We start from the raw sequence: 22,500 nt of genomic DNA, 5'->3' as shown, positions 1-22,500 counted from the left end.
CTATATTGGTGTAAAAGTACCGGTTTGACTGTGTAAATGGATCACGCCTCCACAGTTTAAATTCTCCAATCCTGAATCCTCGATAAAAGAAGCAATTAAAAGACCACGAGGATTGACAGCGTCATCATCTCACAAAGGACGGCGACCATTGAAGTCTCCCAGTAAAAGAAGAGAAGGAAGAGCATTTAAAATATTAACATGTTCATTTCTTTCGATAGGAACACTGGGAGGCAGATACAGACTGCACGATGAATAAAAACGATTTATAAAAATCTTAAGAGTAACAACCTGCAGCAGCGAGTGAATCTGCTGATGGATAAAAGGAATATCATTATGAATAAAGATGGCAGGGCCAATGTGGTGGTCTTGACCAGGAAATGGAGTGGAGAAGAAAACACAATACCCAAGAGGACAGACAGGATAAAATTTAAAGATCAACACCCGGAGCTTCTCCCACGAGGGACGCAAACCGCGATAATATTATAATATAATATTATATTATAATAATATTATAATGATATTATAATAATATTATGTTATAATAATATTATGATATAATAATAGCAAGATCCTGAATTTTACTATTTTGAATGAGTTTTCAGGGAAGCCACAGTTAGAAGCTTCTCTTTACCAACCTGACTACTTACCTTACTCGGCCGGCGAGGCTTATCTGATCCTACGTTACTTGTAAGGTCAGAAACCTGAGATTGTGTAACTGGTGTGGGGATAACTACCCGCACACGAGTCTACGAAACTCCTGAATAGGCCAGAAGAGGATTCCTCGACAAAGACGTATCGATATCGCTCTTGGAGGAGGACTTATTTGAATGACAGGGACAGAAACCCTCTATACCCATATCAGAATCGAATGAATCTGGTTCAGGGACATCTGACGCTCCCACAGAGATTTTCCTAGGGGGGACGCCCGTTGAGTCTTGGGACTCAGCAGATCCCCGGGAACGTTTCTTGTAGGACTGAGAAGGAAGCGTGGAAGAGAATTGTTAGTATGTTGTGACGGCTTAAAAGTCTTGGAAGTCATTCGTGGTTGGAAATCTTTGGGGGCGTGTAGTTCGACAACATGTACTTCTGTACGAAGAGTCTGTGATGTAGCTGGTGAAGATGCAATAGAGGGCTTTGCTGAAGATGTAGTGGAGGGCTTGTGGTTGAAGATGCAGAGGTGACACTTTCCAAATCAGAAAACCTGTTGCAGACAGTAACTGAAGGAACGACATTCTCACAGGAACGGGAAGAAACATTTGATGATTGAAAAAGGCGAGAAGGTGTTACAGTCTTATTACGTGTGGTAGAGGTAGAGGAACTAGAGTGGAGGGAGGAGGCGTATGTATTTGCCCCATCATCTTTGTCTAAAAAGTTCTTGCCTGGCATTACCAAGACTAATGAATTGAGAATTAGCCAGTTGAAGGATGTCCTGCTGAAGGCGGTACCTCTTACACTGTCGAGAGCATAGTGGATGAGCTTCCCTGCAGAAGGAGCAATAAGGGTCTGTTTCGCATTCATGAGTAGGGTGGGAGTCAAGGGCAGAGCAGTGACCACACCAGGGAAGACTTGTACAGTTGTTCCTTCCATGACCGAACTCGTACCACCGGTAACGTTTCAATGGACGGTCGATGAAAGGCTTTACTGGGAGAGAGGATCAATCTTAATAGGGTTAGAGAGAAAAGAACCATAGAATGTGGGCATTATAATATTACCATTGCCTTTAATTTTAGCCACTTGTTGAACATTATCTGTACATAATTGAACGATGTCATCTTCTGAGAGTTCGTAATTGAATGTTTGGTGTGACTTGATAGATTCAAAGACTTAATCAGAAGGGCATGGTAGATGGAGGAGGATCATCGCCTGTGTTAAATCTTTAGCTCGGATCAAAATACCTTTGCCATATTTCTTGATGTTATTTGTAGGGAGTACTCCAATATTCCTTTCTAGATACTTGGCAGCATGAATAAAGTTTCCTATAATATTGCTTTCCTATAATATGCTACAAACCAGTAAGGTGTAGGTGGATAGCGAACTTTGGGAGCTCGTTCTTCTGCACCATCAAAGACATAAGGACAATAATCATTCTTGTTGTCAGTTACATTGCTTGATCGAATGGCCTCAGCAAGTTGATCTCTCCAAGACGCAGAGAATTTATTGCCTCGAGAGCAGCTTTAGCAGCTGTTATGTTATGCAATGTTAGGTAGGACTGCTAAGGCTACAATAATGGCTTCCTCATAGTTTTTCCTAGGCATGAAAAGCAACGCTTTAAGACTTCAAAGGCCCTGTCTACTGTGTTCCTTGTTTTCACATGACTAGCATTGTATTTATCTTCTTTGTGGCCATTAAGGGACAATAGTGGGGTTAAAAGATTTCGTCTGCATACCGATTGTTACTTAAGAGATTGCCTGGCAGGCGGCCATCGTGTAATTCATCATATATCAAGCTCTTTTCAAATATTCTTGCATCATGGACACTGTCCGGCCACCTTGCAACAATATTAAAAATCCTTAGGTCAGGTCCACAAATGGCCTGAATGTTTAATGAAAAGGATCCTTTCCTGCGCCTGAACACCTCAGAGTCATTACGTGGTGATCTTACAATATGTATGTGGGTGCAGTCTATACAACCTACGACACCAGGCATCCCAGCAACTGCATAAAAGTTTTCTGTTACTTTTTGCAACTCATTTCCATCAGGAAATGTAATGTATTCATGAACCATATTTGTTATTACATAGCAAACTCTTGACTTACATTCACTCACTATTGGTTGCGACACATCAAAGCAGTGTGCAATCACTACTTGACTTCCACAAGCCATAAGATAAGTAAGTGTCTTGAAACCTCCCTCTTGAAGGATTTTAAGTCATACGAAAGAAGAAATACGGAAGTAAGCAGGGAATTCCAGAGTTTACCAGAGAAAGGGATGAATGACTGAGAATGTTGGTTAACTCTTGCATTAGAGAGGTGGACAGAATAGGGATGAGAGAAAGAAGAAAATCTTGTGCAGCGAGGCTGCGTTAGGAGAACAGGCATGCAGTTAGCAAAAATCAGAAGAGCAGTTACCATGAAAATAGTAATAGAAGGTAGAAAGAGATACAACACTGCGGCGATAAGAAAGAAGCTGAAGACAGTCAGAGCACAGAAGTTGATGAAGACGAAAAGCTCTTGATTTCACCCTCTAAAATACTCCATACATGGGCGGATAACGCCCTAGTACGGAGTTACCAGCTGAGAAAACTTGCAAAGACGACTCATAGAAGCTGTTTTAGTAGTTTTAATTTAAAAGTAAAGGACAGGCCGAGGATGTTCAGTGTAGAAGAGGGGGACAGTTGAGTGTCACTGAAGAAGAGAGGATACTTGTCTGGAAGGTTGTGTCGAGATAATAGCTGGAGGAATTGAGTTTTTTAGGCACTGAACAATACCAAGTTTGCTTTGCCCCAATCAGGAATTTTGGAGAGATCGGAAGCCAGGCGTTCTGCTGCTTCCCTGCGAGAACTGTTTACTTCCTAAGGGGTTGGGCGTGAAAAAATGCAGGATAATATCATTAACGTAGGAGTGAATAGAATAAGCAGTTTGAATAAGATAGAATAAGAATAAGAATAAGATATAATGAGAAGTTTAGAAGATTATTAATGAATAATACGAAGAGAGCGGATGACAGGACACAACTGTGAGGAACACCACTGTTAATAGATTTAGAACAGTGATCATCTACCAAAGCAGCAAGAGAACGGTCAGAAAGGATAATTTCGAAATCAAAGCTTTGTGCCAGACTCTGTCAAAAGCTTTTGATACGTCTAAAGCAATAGCAAAAGTTTCACCAAAATCTCTAAAAGAGGATGACCATGATTTAGTAAGGAAAGCCTTGACGAAACCCATATTAGCGATCAGATAGAAGGTTGTGAAGTGATAGATGTTTAAGAATCTGCCCGTTGAGAATAGACTAAAAAAAATGAGATAGGCAGGAAATTAAAGCAATAGGAAGGTAGTTTGAGGAATTAGAAAGGTCACCCTTTCATGGAGCAGGCTGGATGTAGGCAAACTTTCAGCAAGAACAGGTAGATATTGACAGACAGTTAAAAGAGTATGACTTGGCAAGGTGCGAGCACGAAGGCACAATTTTAGAGAACAATAGGAGGGACCCTATCAGATCCATAAATCTTCCGAGGGTTTAGGCCAACGATGGCATGGAAAACATCACTGCGAAAGATTTTAATGGGTAGCATGAAGTAGTCAGAGGGTGAAGAAGAGGAAGAAACAAGCCCTGAGTCATCCAAGGTAGAGTTTTTAGCAAAGGTTTGAGCAAAAAGTTCAGTTTTAGAAATAAATGAGATGGCAGTGGTGCCATCAGGTTTAAATAAAGGAGGAAAAGATGAAGAAGGAAAGTTATTGAAGATGTTTTTGGCTTGGTGCCAGAAGTCATGAGGGGAGTTAGATCTTGAAAGGTTTTCACACTTTCTATCAATGAAGGCGTTTTTGGCTAGTTGAAGAACAGACTTGGCATGATTCCAGCCAGAAATATAAAGTGCATGAAACTCAGGTGATGGAAGGCTCAAGTACCCTTTGTAGGCCACGTCTCTATCATGTATAGCAGAAGAAAAGTGTGTGTTAATCCAAGGTTTGGAAGGTTTAGATCAAGAGTAAGGAATGACGCCCCCATGTCAGACAGTATCACCTTTGTTATGCGCTCAGCACACAGAGACGGATCTCTGACACGGAAGCAAGTCATTCCATGGAAAATCTGTATAATTCCTCCTCAGGTCCCCCCCAATTAGCAGAGGCAAAACGCTTGAGGCATTTCCGCTTTTTGAGGATCCTGAGGAGGAACTGGAGCGAGAGGACAAGATGCAGATATGAGACTGTGATCGGAGGAACCTAACGGAGAAGAGGGTTACAGCATAAGCATAAGGATTAGAGATTAGGAAAAGGTCAAACATGTTGTACACGTTGTGATATGTTATCATAGGAATCAAAATACAGATGCGTTGAGTACATAATTCCTCAATTAATGATATTTAACTGAAAATTATCTTTCTCATTGGTATATTTACCATAATTTCACAGCATTTTCGGTCTCAGTAATCTATTGGTAAATAACAGGACTCGCATGTTATGCGTTAGTTAAGAACAAAAATTGCTCATTTAAGAACAAATTATGGCGTCTAGCTGTTTCTCTAATCACGTTCATAACTTCTAAATTTCAAACAAAACTAAGGAAAATGCACTTTCGTTTCATATATAGCAGAGGTGTGGGGAGCATCTGCTAGTTCACCACTTTGGTTTACTTTGACCTCAATAGTGTTTTAATTCTATAGGTAAAACAAAAAAAAAAAAGATAAATAAATTCAGTACAGTATGTAGACGGTTTTGATGTGTTTATTATGGATAAAACTATCAATTATCTAATATATTCCTAGTTTTCAAGCATTTTTTACAATTCTTATCAAACAAAAAAGGTACAGGAACAATATGTTGATTTTATTGCTTACTTTTGCAAAATTTAAGGTGATAACATGAGATAAGATCTAAATACTCTGTTGACTGATGATGGGATGGTTATGTATTAACACAAGGGAACACCAACGTCTCCAGAAACAATGCAAATATATTCATTTAGTCTGAAATGTTAATTTTTTTCACGTTTATAAACGCATTACCTAAAAAAAAAAAATATATATATATATATATATATATATATATATATATATATATATATATATATATATATATATATATATATATATATATATATATATATATATATATATATATATATATATATATATATATATATATATATATATATATATATATATATATATATATATATATATATATATATATATATATATATATATATATATATATATATATATATATATATATATATATATATATATATATATATATATATATATATATATATATATATATATATATATATATATATAATTACTCCCAGTGAACTTATCATTAAACCCAGCTGTGACCTCACTGAACGTTTCCCTTTGTGTCTCACAACACAAGGGGGCAGTCACAGCCTGCCCTCTAAAGACAATTCTCTTCCTCCACACAAAACTACAAGCACCTAATAACACACACACCCTTCACTCAAAAATTTTAAAATCATCATGGCGACTCCTACACCAGCCTCAGAGTCCCCATCTGGGGAGGGGACCATAAATGTCCCCAGGTCGGACTGCCTTTCTGTCGACGACCCTAAGTGTCTTGACAACTTTTTCTTCATTTACTTCTGCAACATTCGCGGTCTAAGATCTAATTTTCAATCTGTAGAACACCACCTCTCCTCTTCTAAACCTCATCTTCTTTTCCCCATTGAAACTCAGGTGTCTGAGGCAACTGACAGTAGCCCCTTTTCTGTTCCCTCCTACTTTCTCTATCCTCATTTTCGATCCAAAGCTGGATGCTGCGTTTATGTGGGCAATGACTTAACCTGCTCTCGTGCCCACGCTCTTGAATCTTCCGAGTTTTCCACCATCTGGCTACGACTACAGAGTCACTCTCATACTAAATTTATCTGTGCTGTATACCTCTCACCTAATTCCTCTGACTATAAGAAATTCTTTGACTACTTAACTTCCAAAGTGGAGCACATTCTGACCCTCTTCCCTTTTGCAGAGATCTCCATTCTTGGAGACTTCAATGTTCACCACCAGCTTTGGCTTTCCTCTCCCTTCACTGACCATCCTAGTGAACTAGCCTACAACTTTGCTATCCTCCATGACCTAGAGCAATTGGTGCAACACCCTACTCGTATTCCTGACCGTCTTGGAGATACGCCCAACATTCTTGACCTTTTCCTGACCTCTAATCCTTCTGCTTATGCTGTCACCCTTTCTTCTCCGTTGGGCTCCTCCGATCACAATCTCATATCTTTATCTTGTCCTATCACTCCAATCCCTCCTCAGGATCCCCCTAAGCGAAGGTGCCTCTGGCGTTTTGCCTCTGCTAGTTGGGGGGACCTGAGGAGGTATTTTGCTGATTTTCCTTGGAATGGCTACTGCTTCCGTGTCAGAGACCCGTCTTTGTGCTGAGTGCATAACAGAGGTGACAGTGTCTGGCATGGAGGCATACATTCCACACTCTTTTTCTCATCCTAAACCTTCTAAACCTTGGTTTAACACAGCTTGTTCTCGTGCTATACATGGTAGAGAGGTGGCCCACAAAAGGTACTTAAGCCTTCCATCACCAGAATCTCATGCACTTTATATTTCTTCACATTAACAGTGGTGTTCCTCAGGGATCTGTCCTGTCACCCACTCTCTTCTTATTATTCATCAATGATCTTTTAAACCAAACCTCTTGTCCTATCCACTCCTAAGACTTTTCCACGTCTCTTCATAGACGTCCAATCCTTGAGGAGGTAAACATATCACGCAGGGAAGCCACAGAACGCCTGACTTCTGATCTTTCTAAAATTTCTGATTGGGGCAGAGCAAACTTGGTATTGTTCAATGCCTCAAAAACTCAATTCCTCCATCTATCAACTCGACACAACCTTCCAGACAACTATCTCCTCTTCTTCAATGATTCTCAACTGTCCCCCTCTTCTACACTGAACATCCTCGGTCTGTCCTTTACTTATAATCTGAACTGGAAACTTCACATCTCATCTCTAGCTAAAACAGCTTCTATGAAGTTATGTGTTCTGAGACGTCTCCGCCAGTTTTTCTCACCCCCCCAGCTGCTAACTCTTTACAAGGGCCTTATCCGTCCATGTATGGAGTATGCTTCACATGTCTAGGGGGCTTCCACTCATACTGCTCTTCTAGACAGGGTGGAATCAAAAGCTTTTCGTCTCATCAACTCCTCTCCTCTAACTGACTGTCTTCAGCCTCTCTCTCTCACCGCCGCAATGTTGCATATCTAGCTGTCTTCTACCGCTATTTTCATGCTAACTGCTCTTCTGATCCTGCTAAATGCATGCCTCCCCTCCTTCCGCGGCCTCGCTGCACAAGACTTTCTTCTTTCTCTCAGCCCTATTCTGTCCACCTCTCTAACGCAAGAGTTAACCAGTATTCTCAGTCATTCATCTTTTTCTCTGGTGAACTCTGGAACTCCCTGCCTGCTTCTGTATTTCCACCTTCCTATGACTTGAATTCCTTCAAGAGGGAGGTTTCAAGACACTTATTCATCAATTTTTGACCACTGCTTTGACCCTTTTATGGGACTGGCATTTCAGTGGGCATTTTTTTTATTAGATTTTTGTTGCCCTTGGCCAGTGTACTTCCTACATAAAAAAAAAAGATAGATAGACAGATGGATAGATAGATAAATAGATAGATAGATAGATAGATAGATAGATAGATAGATAGACAGATAGATATAGATAGATAGATAGATAGATAGATACACACACACACACACACACACACACACACACACACACACACACACACACACACACACACACACACACACACACACACAGCACATGAAGGGGAGGTGAAGGTGTTTCACCTCTCAACCCGCCGAATCAACACTTTTTATACCTCCCCTATTTCATACCTATCTATCTATCTATGTATCTGTCTATCTATCTATCTATTTATCTATCTATCTATCTATCTATCTATCTATCTATCTATCTATCTATATATCTATCTATCTATCTATCTATCTATCTATCTATATATATATATATATATATATATATATATATATATATATATATATATATATATATATATATATATATATATATATATATATATATATAGATAGATAGATAGATAGATAGATAGATAGATAGATAGATAGATACACACACACACACACACACACACACACACACACACACACACACACACACACATACACGAAGGGGAGGCGAAGGTGTTTCGTCTCACCCCGCCGAATCAACACTTTTTATACCTCACCTCTCCCCTGTCGCCGCAGTTTTAAACACACCTGCGAGGATGAGGGAGGTTAATAATATCATAAGCGGCCAAGGGATGGGGAAGGGGACGGGAAAGGCGAGGAGGAATTTAATAATACGGCCGTTAGTGTTGTCGCAAGCGTCAAATATCTGGTTCCTATTTTCACATTATTGCACGCAATAGGATTGCTTGTATCGACTATATAGAGTATGTGGTTTAAGGCAGAATAAAATATAAATATTAATAAATAAATGATCATATAAATAATAATAATAATAACAATAATAATAATAATAATAATAATAATAATAATAATAATAATAATAATAATAATGAAATAATAATAATAATAATAATAATAATAATAATAATAATAATAATAATAATAATAATAATAATGATAATAATAATAATAATAATAATGATAATAATAATGATAATAATAATAATAATAATAATAATAATAATAATAATAATAATAACAATAATAATGATAAAATACCTCCACAGTTGTCAATCTTGAAAATAAAAAAAGTTACAATGGTTTGCACCAATTTTGATACTTTTCTGTTAACGTATCATGGTTCTGCCCATCTTTTTGGTAAGGAATTAATTTATGGAATACTTTTAAACACATTTCATCTAATGAATTACTGTTATTTTTTGTTATTAAATATTGTTAGTAGTATCCAGATACATTTCCAGTAATGTCCATGTATACGCAGGATCAGGAGTCTTCGAGAACATGGTCTACTTAATTACTGGATGCGAAGAGAGCTGCAAAACGCCACGTACTGCCTTATCCCACCCGGGGCAGAGCCTTCAGAACAACGCTCGCTCAAGTTTCAAGACTTTTATGGAATTTTTTTTTTACTTTTCGCAGGTACAGTTTGCTTTTCCTTCCAACACACACACACACACACACACACACACACACACACACACAGACAACAAAAATAGCATCATAATTACAGGTTGAGTAGAATCTAATTTTACTGCCCAATAAACTGAAAGTGCTCTTTGCACTGACGTTTTATAACGTCAGTGCATTTATATAATATATATTTATTTATTTATTTATATATATATATATATATATATATATATATATATATATATATATATATATATATATATATATATATATATATATATATATATATATATATATATATATATATATATATATATATATATATATATATATATATATATATATATATATATATATATATATATATATATATATATATATATATATTTCATGCAGTTTCATGCAAGAGCACAGAAATTGTATGAGTGAATTTATTTGTAAGGGCATCGTTTCCCCTCCAGAGCAGTAGATCTTTCTGTCCCTCTGCAACAAATTTATTCGTCCTCTCCATCAGCTTGTGACTGCTCATCGTACTGTGCTACGGCGACTCTGGACCATATTCTGAAAATCTTTCACCACGCCTATTTTCAGAGATTACAAGAATAATTAGGCAGATTCTCAAGAGTGTTTCTCCTGCTAATAATGTACAAATAATGTTGATCTGTCATTAGAACCAGACACACCCACAAAAAAAAAATAATAATAATAATAATAATTAATAAATAAATAAATAAATAAATAAATAAATAAATAAAAATAAAACCCGTGCAACTTCAACTAGATTACTAAAACATTTTTAAAGGTAGTCGTGGTGCGGCGCATAAGTGTTTCGGAATATGGTCATCTGTCTCGCTTTTGGGTTCTTGATCAGGCTAGCCATAGAGGTTTTCAGATCAAGTCTCCCATTCCATGTCTCTTTGTTGATTCACAAACATAACCACTATATGTCTACAGTCATTTATTTCCCTACCTTGATAATGCTTTTCATTTTTTTTTTTTTTCGCATCCAATACATCCCTTCATGAAACCCAGGAGAGGTGAATCTTCCTAACAAACAGCTAGCGTCTCTCTCTCTCTCTCTCTCTCTCTCTCTCTCTTAAACCTATTAACTGCGTTGTTCCACAGGAATATATTCCACGACCCACTCTTATTTTCGGTTTTTACGTAAGGATTCAGTAGTCTTTCCCTTCTAAGAATGTGCCAGTAGACACCTGCCGAAACGATCAAATTTCCCAGAGAGTTCTCAGTCACATGACTCGTTTCGTACTGGATTAAGGGGTGTTGTGAACTTTCCAATGATCCTGTGTGACCTCACTGAACATTTTCTGTTGTGTCACACAACATAAATAGACAGTCATAGCCTGCCCTACCAAGATAATTCTCTTCTTTCACACTGAGGCTTTAAATTTACATTCAACAGAGAGGCGTAGGTTAAGAAGGGATCTGACTTTTTTTTTTAAGTAGTATAAAGGATATGACAAAGGTGATGTAAATGAAACTCTCAAGATCAGTAATCAGAATAGAATAAGAAATAATGGATTTGAGCTTGAAAAAAGGTAGGCTTAAAAGAGAAATAGGTTAGAATTGATTTTCAAAATCAAGTGGTAGATGAATACAATGGACTAAGTAATCAGGTTGTTACGATCGACTCATTAGGAACCTTTGAAAGAAGATTACACAAATTTATGGATGGTGATGACTGGAGGAAATACGGAGATATAATTCATACAGGAACTGCTATATGTAGGCCTGAAGGCTTCTTGCAGCTTCCCTTTTTTACTTATGTTCTTATTCTACATTTTTTTTTCTTCACGTAGGAAGAACACCGACCAAAGGCAAAAAAAAAAAAAAAGAAAAGAAAAGAAAGAAAGCCCACTGAGATGCCGGTTCCTGAACAGGGTCCGAAGCGGTATACACATATTGAAGGATAAGTGTCATGAAACCTCCCTCTTGAGGGAATTCAAGTCATAGGAAGGTGGAAATACAGAAGCAGGCAGGGAATTTCAGAGTTTACCAGAGAAAGGGATGAATGATGAGAATACTGGTTCACTCTTGTATTGCAGAGGTGGACAGAATAGGGATGAAATAAAAGAATAAAGTCTTGTGAGCGAGGCCGCAGAAGGAGTGGAAGCATGCAGTTGGCAACATCAGAAGAGCCGTTGCCATGAAAATAGCGATAGAAGATAGCTAGAGATGCAACATTACGGTGATAAGAGAGAAGCTGAAGACAGTCAATTAGAGGAGAGGAGATGATTAGACGAAAAGCTTTTCATTCCACCCTGTCTAAAAGAACGGTATGAGAGGAAATCCCCCCCCCCCGCCATTCGTGCAAGCATACTCCATACATGTACGGATAGGGTCCCTGTACAGAGTTACCAGTTGGGTGAGTGAGAAAAACTAGCGGAGACCTCTCAGAACACCTAACTTCATAGAAGCCGTTTTAGCTAGAGATGGGATGTGAAGTTTCAAGTTTAGATTATACGAAAAGGACAGAACCAGAATGTTCAGTGTAGAAAAGTTGACAATTGAGAGTTATTGAAGAAGACGGGATAGTTATCTGGAAGGTTGTGTTGAGTTGATAAATGGAGGAATTGAGTTTTTGAGGCTTTAAACAATAACAAGTTTGCTCCGCCCCAATCAGAAATTTTAGAGAGATCAGAAGTCAGGAGTTCTGTGGCTTTCCTGAGTGAACTGCTTACTTCTTGAAGGGTTGGAAGCCTATGAAAACACGTGGGAAAGCGCAAGGTGGTATCATTAGCGTAAGAGTGGATAGGATAAGAAGTTTGTTTTAGGTCACTGATGAAAAATAGGAAGAGAGTGAGTGACAGGATTGAACTCTGAGGAACACCACTGTTAATTAATTTAGAAGAACAGTGACCGTCTACCACAGCAGCAATAGAACGGTCAGAGAGGAAATTTGAAATGAAGTTACAGGGAGAAGGATAGAAGCCATAGGAAGGTAGTTTGAAAATCGAAGCTTTGTGCCGAACTCTATTAAAAGCTTTTGATATGTCTAAGGCAACAGCAAAAGTTTCACCAGAATCTCCAGAAGAGGATGAGCAAGACTCAATAAGGAAAGCCAGAAGATCACCAATAGAGCGCCCTTGACGGAACCCATACAGGCGATCAGATAGAAGCTTGTGAAGTGATAGATGTTCAAGAATCTTCAGGTTGAGGATAGATTCAAAAACTTTAGATAGGCAGGAAATTAAACCATTAGGACTGCCGTTTGAGGGATTAGAAAGGTCATCCTTTTTAGGAACAGGTTGAATGTAGCCAAGCTTCCAGCAAGTAGGAAAGATATATGTTGACCGACAGAGTTGAAAGAGTTTGATTAGGCATGGAGGCGCAGTTTCGGAGAACAATAGAGGGACCCCATCAGGTCCATAAGCCTTCCGAGGGTTTAGGCCAGCGAGGGCATGGAAAACATCATTGCGAAGAATCTTAATAGATAGCATGAAGTAGTCAGAGGGTGGAGGAGAGGGAGGAACTGGCCCTGAATCGTCCAAGGTAGAGTTTTTAGAAAAGGTTTGAGAAAAGAGCTCAGCTTTAGAGATAGATGTGATAGCAGAGGTGCAATCTGGTTGAAATAAAGGAGGGGAAGAAGAAGCAAAGTTATTGGAGATATTTTTGGCTAGGTGCCAAAAGTCTCGAAGGGAGTTGGATCTTGAAAGATTTTAACTTTCTATTAATGAAGGAGTTTTGGCTAGTTGGAAAACAGATTTGGCATGATTCCTGGCAGAAATATAAGGTGATGGATGCCTCAAGTACCTTTTGTGGGCCACCTCTCTATCATGTATAGCACGAGAAAAGGCTGTGTTAAACCAAAGTTTGGAAAGTTTAGGTCGAGAAAAAAAGTGAGGAATGTAGGCCTCCATGCCAGATAATATCGCCTCTGTTAAGCGCTTAGCACACAGAGACGGGTTTCTGACACAGAAGCAGTAGTCATTCCAAGGAAAATCGGCAAAATAGCTCCTCAGGTTCCCCCAGTTGGCAGAGAGAAAATGACAGAGGAATCTCCGCGATAGGACAAGACACATATATGAGATTGTGAACGAAGGAGCCCCACGGAGAAGAGAGGGTAACAGCATAAGCCGGATAAGAGGTTAAGAAAAGGTCAAGAATGTTGGGCGTATCTCCAAGACGGTCAGGAATACGAGTAGGGTGTTACATCAACTGCTCTAGGACATGGAGAATAGCAAAGTTGAAAGCTACTTCAACAGGATGGTCAGTGAAGGGAGAGGAAAGCCAAAGCTGGTGGTGAACATTGAAATCTCCAAGAATAGAGATCTCTGCAAAAGGGAGGAGAGTCAGAATGTGCTCCACTTTGGGAGTTAAATAGTCAAAAAATTTCTTATGGTCAGAGGTGTTAGGTGAGAAGTATACAGCACATATATATATTTAGTTTGAGAGTGACTCTGTAGTCGTAGCCAGATGGTGGAAAACTCAGAAGATTCTAGAACGTGGGCACAAGAAGAGGTTAAGTCGTTGCGCGCATTAACTCAACATCCAGCTCTGGACTGAAAATGGGGATAGGGAAGGTAGGAGGGAAGAGAAAAGGGGCTGTTGTCAGTTGCCTCAGACACCTGTGTTTCACTGAAGAAAGAAAAGATGAGGTTTTGTAGAAGAGAGATTGTGTTCTGCAGATTGAAAATTAGATCTAAGACAGCGAATGTTGCAGAACTTAATGAAGAAAATTCAAGACACTTAGGGTCGACACCAAAAGAGCAGTCTGACCTGGGGACATTTATGGTACCCTCCCGAGGTGGTGACTCTGAGGTTGGTGTAGGAGTTGCTATGATAATTTTGAATTTTGAGTGAAGTTTGTGTGTGTAATTAAGTGAACGTAGTTTTGTGTGAAGGAAGAGAGTTGTCTTTAAAGGGCAGGCTGTGACTGTCCCCTTGTGTTCTGAGACACAAAGGGAAAGTTCAGTGATGTCACAGCTGGGTTTAATGATAAGTTTACAGCACCACATGATCCAATGCTTTAGACCTCACTGAGAGTTCTTCGGCAGTTGCCTACTGCCTCCTCCTGTCAGATGCACCCAATACACGCACATCCATTACTCAAAATTCAAATTTATCATAGTGACTGCTATTATACCAGTCTCGTAGTCCCCATATGGGAACGGACCACAAATGCTTCTAGGTCGGACTGCTCTTTAAATAATGACCCTAAGTGTCTTAACACCCCTGTCAACTTTTCTTTATTAACATTTGCGACGTTCGCGGTCTTAAATCTAATATTCAATGTGCGGAACACCATCTCTTCTCTGCTAAACACCATCTTTTCCTTAATGAAACGCAGGTGTCTAAGGCAACTGACAGTAGCCGCTTCTCTGTTCCCTTCTATTTTCTCTATCCTCACTTTCTGTCATTATCTGTATGTTACGCCTATGTGCGCAACGACCTAACTTGCTTTCGTGCCACCGCTCTTGAATTTTTCAAACCTTTTACCATCTGGGTCCGACTACAGTGTCACAGTCACACTAAATTTATATGTGTTATATACCTCTCACGTAACTCCTCTTTGACTATTTAAATTCCAAGGTGAAGCACATCGTTACTCTATTTCCTTTTGTGGAGATCTCCATTCTTGGAGAACAACTTTGGCTTTCCTCCCCCATCACTGACCAAGCTAGTTAGTTAGCCTTTACCTCTGCTGCCTTGCATACCCTAGAACAATTAGTGCAACACCCTACTCGTATTCCTGACCATTCTTGACATTTTTCTAACCTGTAATCCCTCTGCTTATGCTGTCACTCTGTCTTCTCTGTGGGGCTCCTCTAATCACAGACTCGTATCTGCATTTTGTCCTTTCAAATTCCTCCTCAGTATCCGGCAAAGCGGAGTTGCCTCTGGAGTTTTACCTCTGCTAAAAACAATACATCCAGATCGTGTGAGGTTAGGGTAGCAAATGCCCGCTAACACCCCTCCTGCCACGTCCACTAATTCATCTAACATCTCCCCCCTAAGTGAATGGTATATGCATGGACCATGACACTAACTACACAAACGAAAATATAGATAGCACTGAGAAATAAGAAAACATAAATATAAACTTAATCTTTCCCTTGGGCAAATAACAACGACTGTGTATCCGTATGTGTGTGTGTGTGTGTGTGTGTGTGTGTGTGTGTGTGTGTGTGTGTGTGTGCGTGTGTGCGAATGTGTTTGTATGTGTAACACTCACTACGTGGAGAATGACGTTCATGGAGCAGATACTTGCAGAACCTAATCAAGGTTACTGAACATAGTCTGCCATCCATGCCGGTTGTTTCCGCTGTCGCACAGGTTTCTCCACTTCTGGTGACGAGCTGACTGGCGGTGAGGAGTCTGTGTGTGTAGACGGTATGGGTGTCGCACTGTGCTTGATATGACGACGATTTCGGACATACACCCTGCCACTGCCTGACAGCCTAACAGCATATTGCCTGTATGGTCTGGCCTCCAAAACCACGCCAGACCTATTCCATACGCCCGTGGCTGCGTCCTGAACAAACACCAAGTCGCCTGCCTCAAGCGCTGGCAACTGTCTGGGTATTTCTCCCCGAGATGCTGGAAGGAGGGCTTGCGACTGAGCCATGTGCACCTCGCGGTCCCTAAGGATGTGCCTCCAATGCTGCTCCACTTTGTAGTGCTGACGAGCGACTGGAATGCTATCACGTAACCTGCCCTCTACCAGAGGGCAGTGGTCGGTCATGATGACAAGGTTTGGACATCCAAGCAGGAATAGCCTGGCCTTACGTAGACACCACACCACCGCTAGCGCTTCACCTTCCACGGCTGCGTATCCTGCTTCTGCCGGCGTGAGGTGACGGCTGCCGCACAGCGCCAGCTTCCACCCACCTTTGCAGCAGAAGGGAGTCTCTGCAGATGTACAACTGCAGTGTTGTTGTAGCACCATGAAGCCAATACCGTCTCTACTCCAGTCAGTAACCGCTGCCGTCGGCCGTAACTTGTCATAATGCACGAGGTCATCTCTGGCTAGTCGGCAAATAACTTCCTGCGCTTGATGGAATATCCCTTGTAGCTGACTGTCTCAATACACCGTTTTGGCCGTTGGTTTTTTGAGTAGCTCTCTGAAGGCTCCATCAGCGATGCGGTGGCCAGGACGGGGGCGAGCTAATTGACGAGCCCAAACCATGACCTGCTGTCCTTGATGGTGGGCTGGTTGGGCATCGCAAAGGCTCTGATGGTAGACAGACGCTCTTCTGCAGGCTTGTAACTATCCAAGTCTAGGCAGAAGCCAATAAAGTCGACCTCTCTCTCTCTCTCTCTCTCTCTCTCTCTCTCTCTCTCTCTCTCTCTCTCTCTCTTGCAAAACGCAATTTTTTTCTGGCTTCAAGGTCATTCCAGCGCGAGAACAAGTTTCGAGGAAATTGTAAGCATGCCAGAAAGATTGATCTACACTTGTGGCATATAGGAGTGTCTCGTTTACATACTTGAATTTCCCTCGGATGTTCTTGATGGCGTTGTCGAATCGCCCTGTGTATGCGTCTGATGCCGAAAAGTGCCGCATAGGTATCCTTTGCTAGCGGTAACAGCTCTATGGGATGATGAACGTGCTCAGCTTCCTGCTATTCCACTTGATGGGACTCCCAGAAAGCATCTGCGGCTGTTTTGTAGGTGTATGGTGTTACCGATGACGCCACGTCAAAGGAGACTGGTGTATGGTATGTCTCCCTCTGGCACGACGCATTGAGGCGATGAAAATCCACGGTGCGTCGTGGCTGGCCATTCTTCTTCCCCACCACAACCATTCTGGCGCACCATTCCGTTGCCCCCCCCCCCCACTGTTGGCACCGGCTTCACGACGTCTCACCTTACGTCCTCGAGCAGCTGTGCTTTAACTTCTGCCTCCCAGTGCTTGGGTACAGAGGCAGGGACGTAGCAGGCGTATGGGTGTGCGTCAGGTCTAAGGTGTATGTGGTGCGGCGGGCTGGACATCACAAGTAGAGGAGACTTTGTCGTGTTGAATGTGGAGGCCGAGAAGTTTCTGAGGAGCCATACTTCCAACCTGTCAACATTTTCCCTATACACTTGAGATGCTTGTCGGCGACATCCTTCAGCCCGCTCACGGGCTACAATTCGTGACGCGGCACCTTGAGGGCGCGAAGCAATACAAGTCCAGCCACACACACCACAGCGCCAGTCTCAGCTATGGCCTCCACTTCCATTGTTGAAGAGCCAGTCTGACGAGCCACCGTGACCCATCCTAGCGTGGGATGGCGGGAGAGTCCCGCTGCTGCAGACACTACTACGCCAGACACAGTGGTATTTTTGCTTCTATAGCATCTGTGGAAGTGACCAACCTTGGAAGACCCGAAGGACACCGCCGTACGTGTTGGGCACTTGCTTTTTTTTGGGTGCGTGACTCCCGCCACAGTTAACGCAGGGAGCGTGGGGAGGGGCGGTTTTAGCGCTATTCGGGGGCGCACGTGCCGCCGCCGCCTCTTCATGTGTCTTGTCCTCCCCACTACCGGTTGACACCGCCTCACCTGAGGCCACCGCTGCGACTGCCGCGTGTCCTCGGGCAGCGGCATCCCTCACTGCCGCTTCAAACAACACACATTTGCCCCTCAGCTCCTCTACATTCGATATGCTCACATAACTTTAGAACACCTCACGTTTCAACACTGGATTATGCAAACCAACCATGAGCTTGCGCAGGAGCATATATTCTGAGAGGTCGTGATCATATCTCGGGCATTTAAACTCACACTCGATAACCTCCTAGGCACAACGCTGGAAAAAACTTTTCATGGGCTCTCCGCTGCTCGTTTCCTGGCGAAAAAATCCTCCCAAGTGATAGCCTGGTTAGCAGCCTGTAACACTATACCTGTGATGGGGTCCAGTGCTTCCTTCGCTGTCAGCTGCTCCCACTCATGACCTGGGTATCTGGCGTCGACAGCACGTTGTAGTGCTGGCATACAGTTGAGGCACATGTGCAGCGTGGCCGCCTCGTCTGGCCGGCCGTTGAGTAATATCCAAGACTCCATGAATCTTCATTATCGGAACACCGCTGCTGTCATCTCCCCTTCACATTTCTCGGGTGTGACTGAGGCATGTAGCCTTGTGCTTGCTGATCCCCGCTGGTGGCTAAGTCAGCCATCCTGACCAACACGTCTTGTAGGAAGCTTTGTGTGGGTAGGTTATGGCGGGTCGCTGGCCGGCGTCCTCCGCGTGGGGTGCTGAACCTGGGTCTGTTGGTTGCCATTTCGCTGCTGAAGGCGTGCAGGCCTTCCGGGGTGATCAGTGTGCCAAGGACTCCGTATCCTACTCACTGCGCCATGTGAGAGGTTCAGGAAAACACCGAAGTCCTTGGTTTATGTACTGAGGCAAAACACAGTACATCCTTATCGTGTGAGGTTAGGATAGCAACTGCCCACTAACTCCCCTCCTGCCTCGGACAGAAGCGCGGTGGTGCAATACATTGTGCCACGTCAACTAATTAATCTAACACTCTCATATCACTGAATATCGTCGGTCTGTTCTTTACTAATAATCCCTCTTTTGTCACTAAATATCGTCGGTTTGTTCTTTACTAATAATCCCTCTTCTGTCACTGAATATCATCGGTCTGTCCTTTACTAATAATCTAAACTATAAATTTCGCATCTTATCTCTAAAACACCCTATATGAAGTCTGAGTACTCACCGTCAGTGGTTTTTTTTTTTTTTTTTCTCAGCCCTCCAGCTCCCAATTTTGTGCAGGAGACTTATCCATCCAGAATACATGGGTTTTGTTGTTGTTGTTGTTGTTGTTGTTGTTGTTGTTGTTGTTGTTGTCCTTAGCCAGTACTCTTAAAAAAAAATAAAAAAGGACGGTGCCTCCTAACAAAGAACGAAGATTTGGCATTTGGGAATCGTTACCCATAGAGGATGCTCTTCCTACCATCGGACCGTCGCTAGGATTCAAATCTATGCGTCTGAGGGCCCCTTGTTTCCAAAAAGGCGTGCTGTCCCTATCACCTACTTCTGCTTTTCTTAAGTAGTACTCTCATTCATGGCTTTTGTCTAATCCTATAATTTGAGCGTCATTGATACAGGAATTAAACAATTAATGCAAAGAAGATCCAAAACGATTGACATTTGATACTTCCTTAATTTTCGAAAAAGGCAGAGCAAATTTTGTTGCCAAATACTGAATTCTTACATCTGTCTACCCGAAACAGCCTTCAAGACAACTATTATTTTTTTCTTCAATGACGCTCATTTATCCCCTCCTCAACATGGGACACTTTTGGACTATCTTTGATAAAAAAAAAAAAAAAAAGATCCATCTAAAAATCTCAAGCTCTTTCTGGTGATAAAACAGCGTCCTACAAGTTACATGATCTGCGTTGTTTTCATCACTATTTCTTTTCCATAGTGATGCAAAACTGAAAAAAAAGTAACAATATAAAAAAAAAATAAGGTAAGTTCAATTACAAAAAAGCCACAAGTTAGATCAGTTTTCTTTTTTTTTCAGATTTTTTTTTTCTTTATTTGGCTGATCTCCATCTAGAAACCATTCTGCATATGTTATGTGTAGGCCTTAACACAACCGATAACTAAGATGAAGGACAATAAAGAAACGATCATCATAATAATGGTATAGCTGAAATAAGAGTCAGTCTGGAGAAAACTTTCATAGCATTATATATTTCTTATCGTGATTTGAAGCACACTATCCAATAATCAATGTCTTCTTTACCTATCTTAAAATTGACAATAATATATATATATATATATATATATATATATATATATATATATATATATATATATATATATATATATATATATATATATATATATATATATATATATATATATATATATATATATATATATATATATATATATATATATATATATATATATATATATATATATATATATTTGTTTATTTAAATAAATGTTATATTCTCTCTCTCTCTCTCTCTCTCTCTCTCTCTCTCTCACTCTCTCTCTCTCTCTCTCTCTCTCTCTCTCTCTCTCTCTCTCTCTCTCTGTCTCTCTCATATAAAATACGAAAAACTAACGAATTAGGAGGAGGCAGTAGACTCCTGCCGAAACGATAGTTACTCCCAGTGAGGTCTAAAGCACTGTTTAGGGGGTGCTGTGAACTTATCATTAAACCCAGCTGTGAACTCACTGAACGTTTCCCTTTGTGCCTCACAACACAAGGGGGCAGTCACAGCCTGCCCTCTAAAGACAACTCTCTTCCTCCACACAAAACTACAAGCTCCTAATAACACACACACCCTTCACTCAAAAATTTTAAAATCATCATGGCGATTCCTACACCAGCCTCGGAGTCCCAATCTGGAGAGGGGACCATAAATGTCCCCAGGTCGGACTGCCTTTCTGTCGACGACACTAAGTGTCTTGACATCCCCTCAACTTTTTCTTCATTAACTTCTGCAACATTCGCGGTCTAAGATCTAATTTTCAATCTGTAGGACACCACCTCTCCTCTTCTAAACCTCATCTTCTTTTCCTCACTGAAACTCAGGTGTCTGAGGCAACTGCCAGTAGCCCCTTTTCTCTTCCCTCCTACATTTTCTATCCTCATTTTCGATCCAAAGCTGGATGCTGCGTTTATGCGCGCAATGACTTAACCTGCTCTCGTGCCCACGCTCTTGAATCTTCCGAGTTTTCCACCATCTGGCTACGACTACAGAGTCACTCTCATACTAAATCCATCTGTGCTGTATACCTCTCACCTAACTCCTCTGACTATAAAAAATTCTTTGACTACTTAACTTCCAAAGTGGAACACATTCTGACCCTCTTCCCTTTTGCATAGATCTCCATTCTTGGAGACTTCAATGTTCACCACCAGCTTTGGCTTTCCTCTCCCTTCACTGACCATCCTGGTGAACTAACCTACAACTTTGCTATCCTCCATGACCTAGAGCAATTGGTGCAACACGCTACTCGTATTCCTGACCGTCTTGGAGATACGCCCAACATTCTTGACCTTTTCCTGACCTCTAATCCTTGTGCTTATGCTGTCACCCTTTCTTCTCCGTTGGGCTCCTCCGATCACAATCTCATATCTTTATCTTGTCCTATCGCTCCAATACCTCCTCAGGATCCCCCTAAGAAGCGAAGGTGCCTCTGGCGTTTTGCCTCTGCTAGTTGGGGGAACCTGAGGAGGTATTTTGCTGATTTTCCTTGGAATGACTACTGCTTCCGTGTCAGAGACCCGTCTTTGTGTGCTGAGCGCATAACATAGATGATAGTGTCTGGCATGGAGGCGTACATTCCTCACTCTTTTTCTCGTCCTAAACCTTCTAAACCTTGGTTTAACACAGCTTGTTCTCGTGCTATTCATGATAGAGAGGTGGCCCACAAAAGGTACTTAAGTCTTCCATCACCAGAATCTCATGCACTTTATATTTCTGCCCGGAACCATGCCAAGTCTGTTCTCCAACGAACCAAAAACTCCTTCATTAACAGAAAATGTCAAAACCTTCAAGATCTAACTCACCTCGGGATTTCTGGCATCTAGTCAAAAATATCTCCAATAACTTTGCTTTTTCTTCTTTTCCTCCTCTATTTCAACCAGATGGCACTACTGTTATCACATCTATTTCAAAAGCTGAACTCTTCGCTCAAACCTTTCCTAAAAACTCTACCTTGGACGATTCTGGGCTTGTTCCTCCGTCTCCTCCACCCTCTGACTACTTCATGCCACGTATTAGAATTCTTCGCAATGATGTTTTCC

General features: G+C 41.1%; 1 protein-coding gene across 1 annotated transcript in view; it reads left to right on the top strand.

Moving 5' to 3' along the window:
- Positions 1 to 22,500, top strand: part of LOC135093779 (uncharacterized) — an 81,210-nt gene that overhangs the window by 40,592 nt on the left and 18,118 nt on the right. The window contains exon 3 of the mRNA XM_063993389.1: positions 9,631 to 9,788. Coding sequence (XP_063849459.1) covers positions 9,631 to 9,788 — 158 coding nt within the window. The remainder of the gene's footprint in view (positions 1 to 9,630; positions 9,789 to 22,500) is intronic.

This window comes from Scylla paramamosain, chromosome 43, assembly GCF_035594125.1.
Source record: "Scylla paramamosain isolate STU-SP2022 chromosome 43, ASM3559412v1, whole genome shotgun sequence".
Taxonomy (NCBI): domain Eukaryota; kingdom Metazoa; phylum Arthropoda; class Malacostraca; order Decapoda; family Portunidae; genus Scylla; species Scylla paramamosain.
Note: the sequence above shows the minus strand (reverse complement) of the source record. Positions and strands in the feature narration are given on the sequence as shown.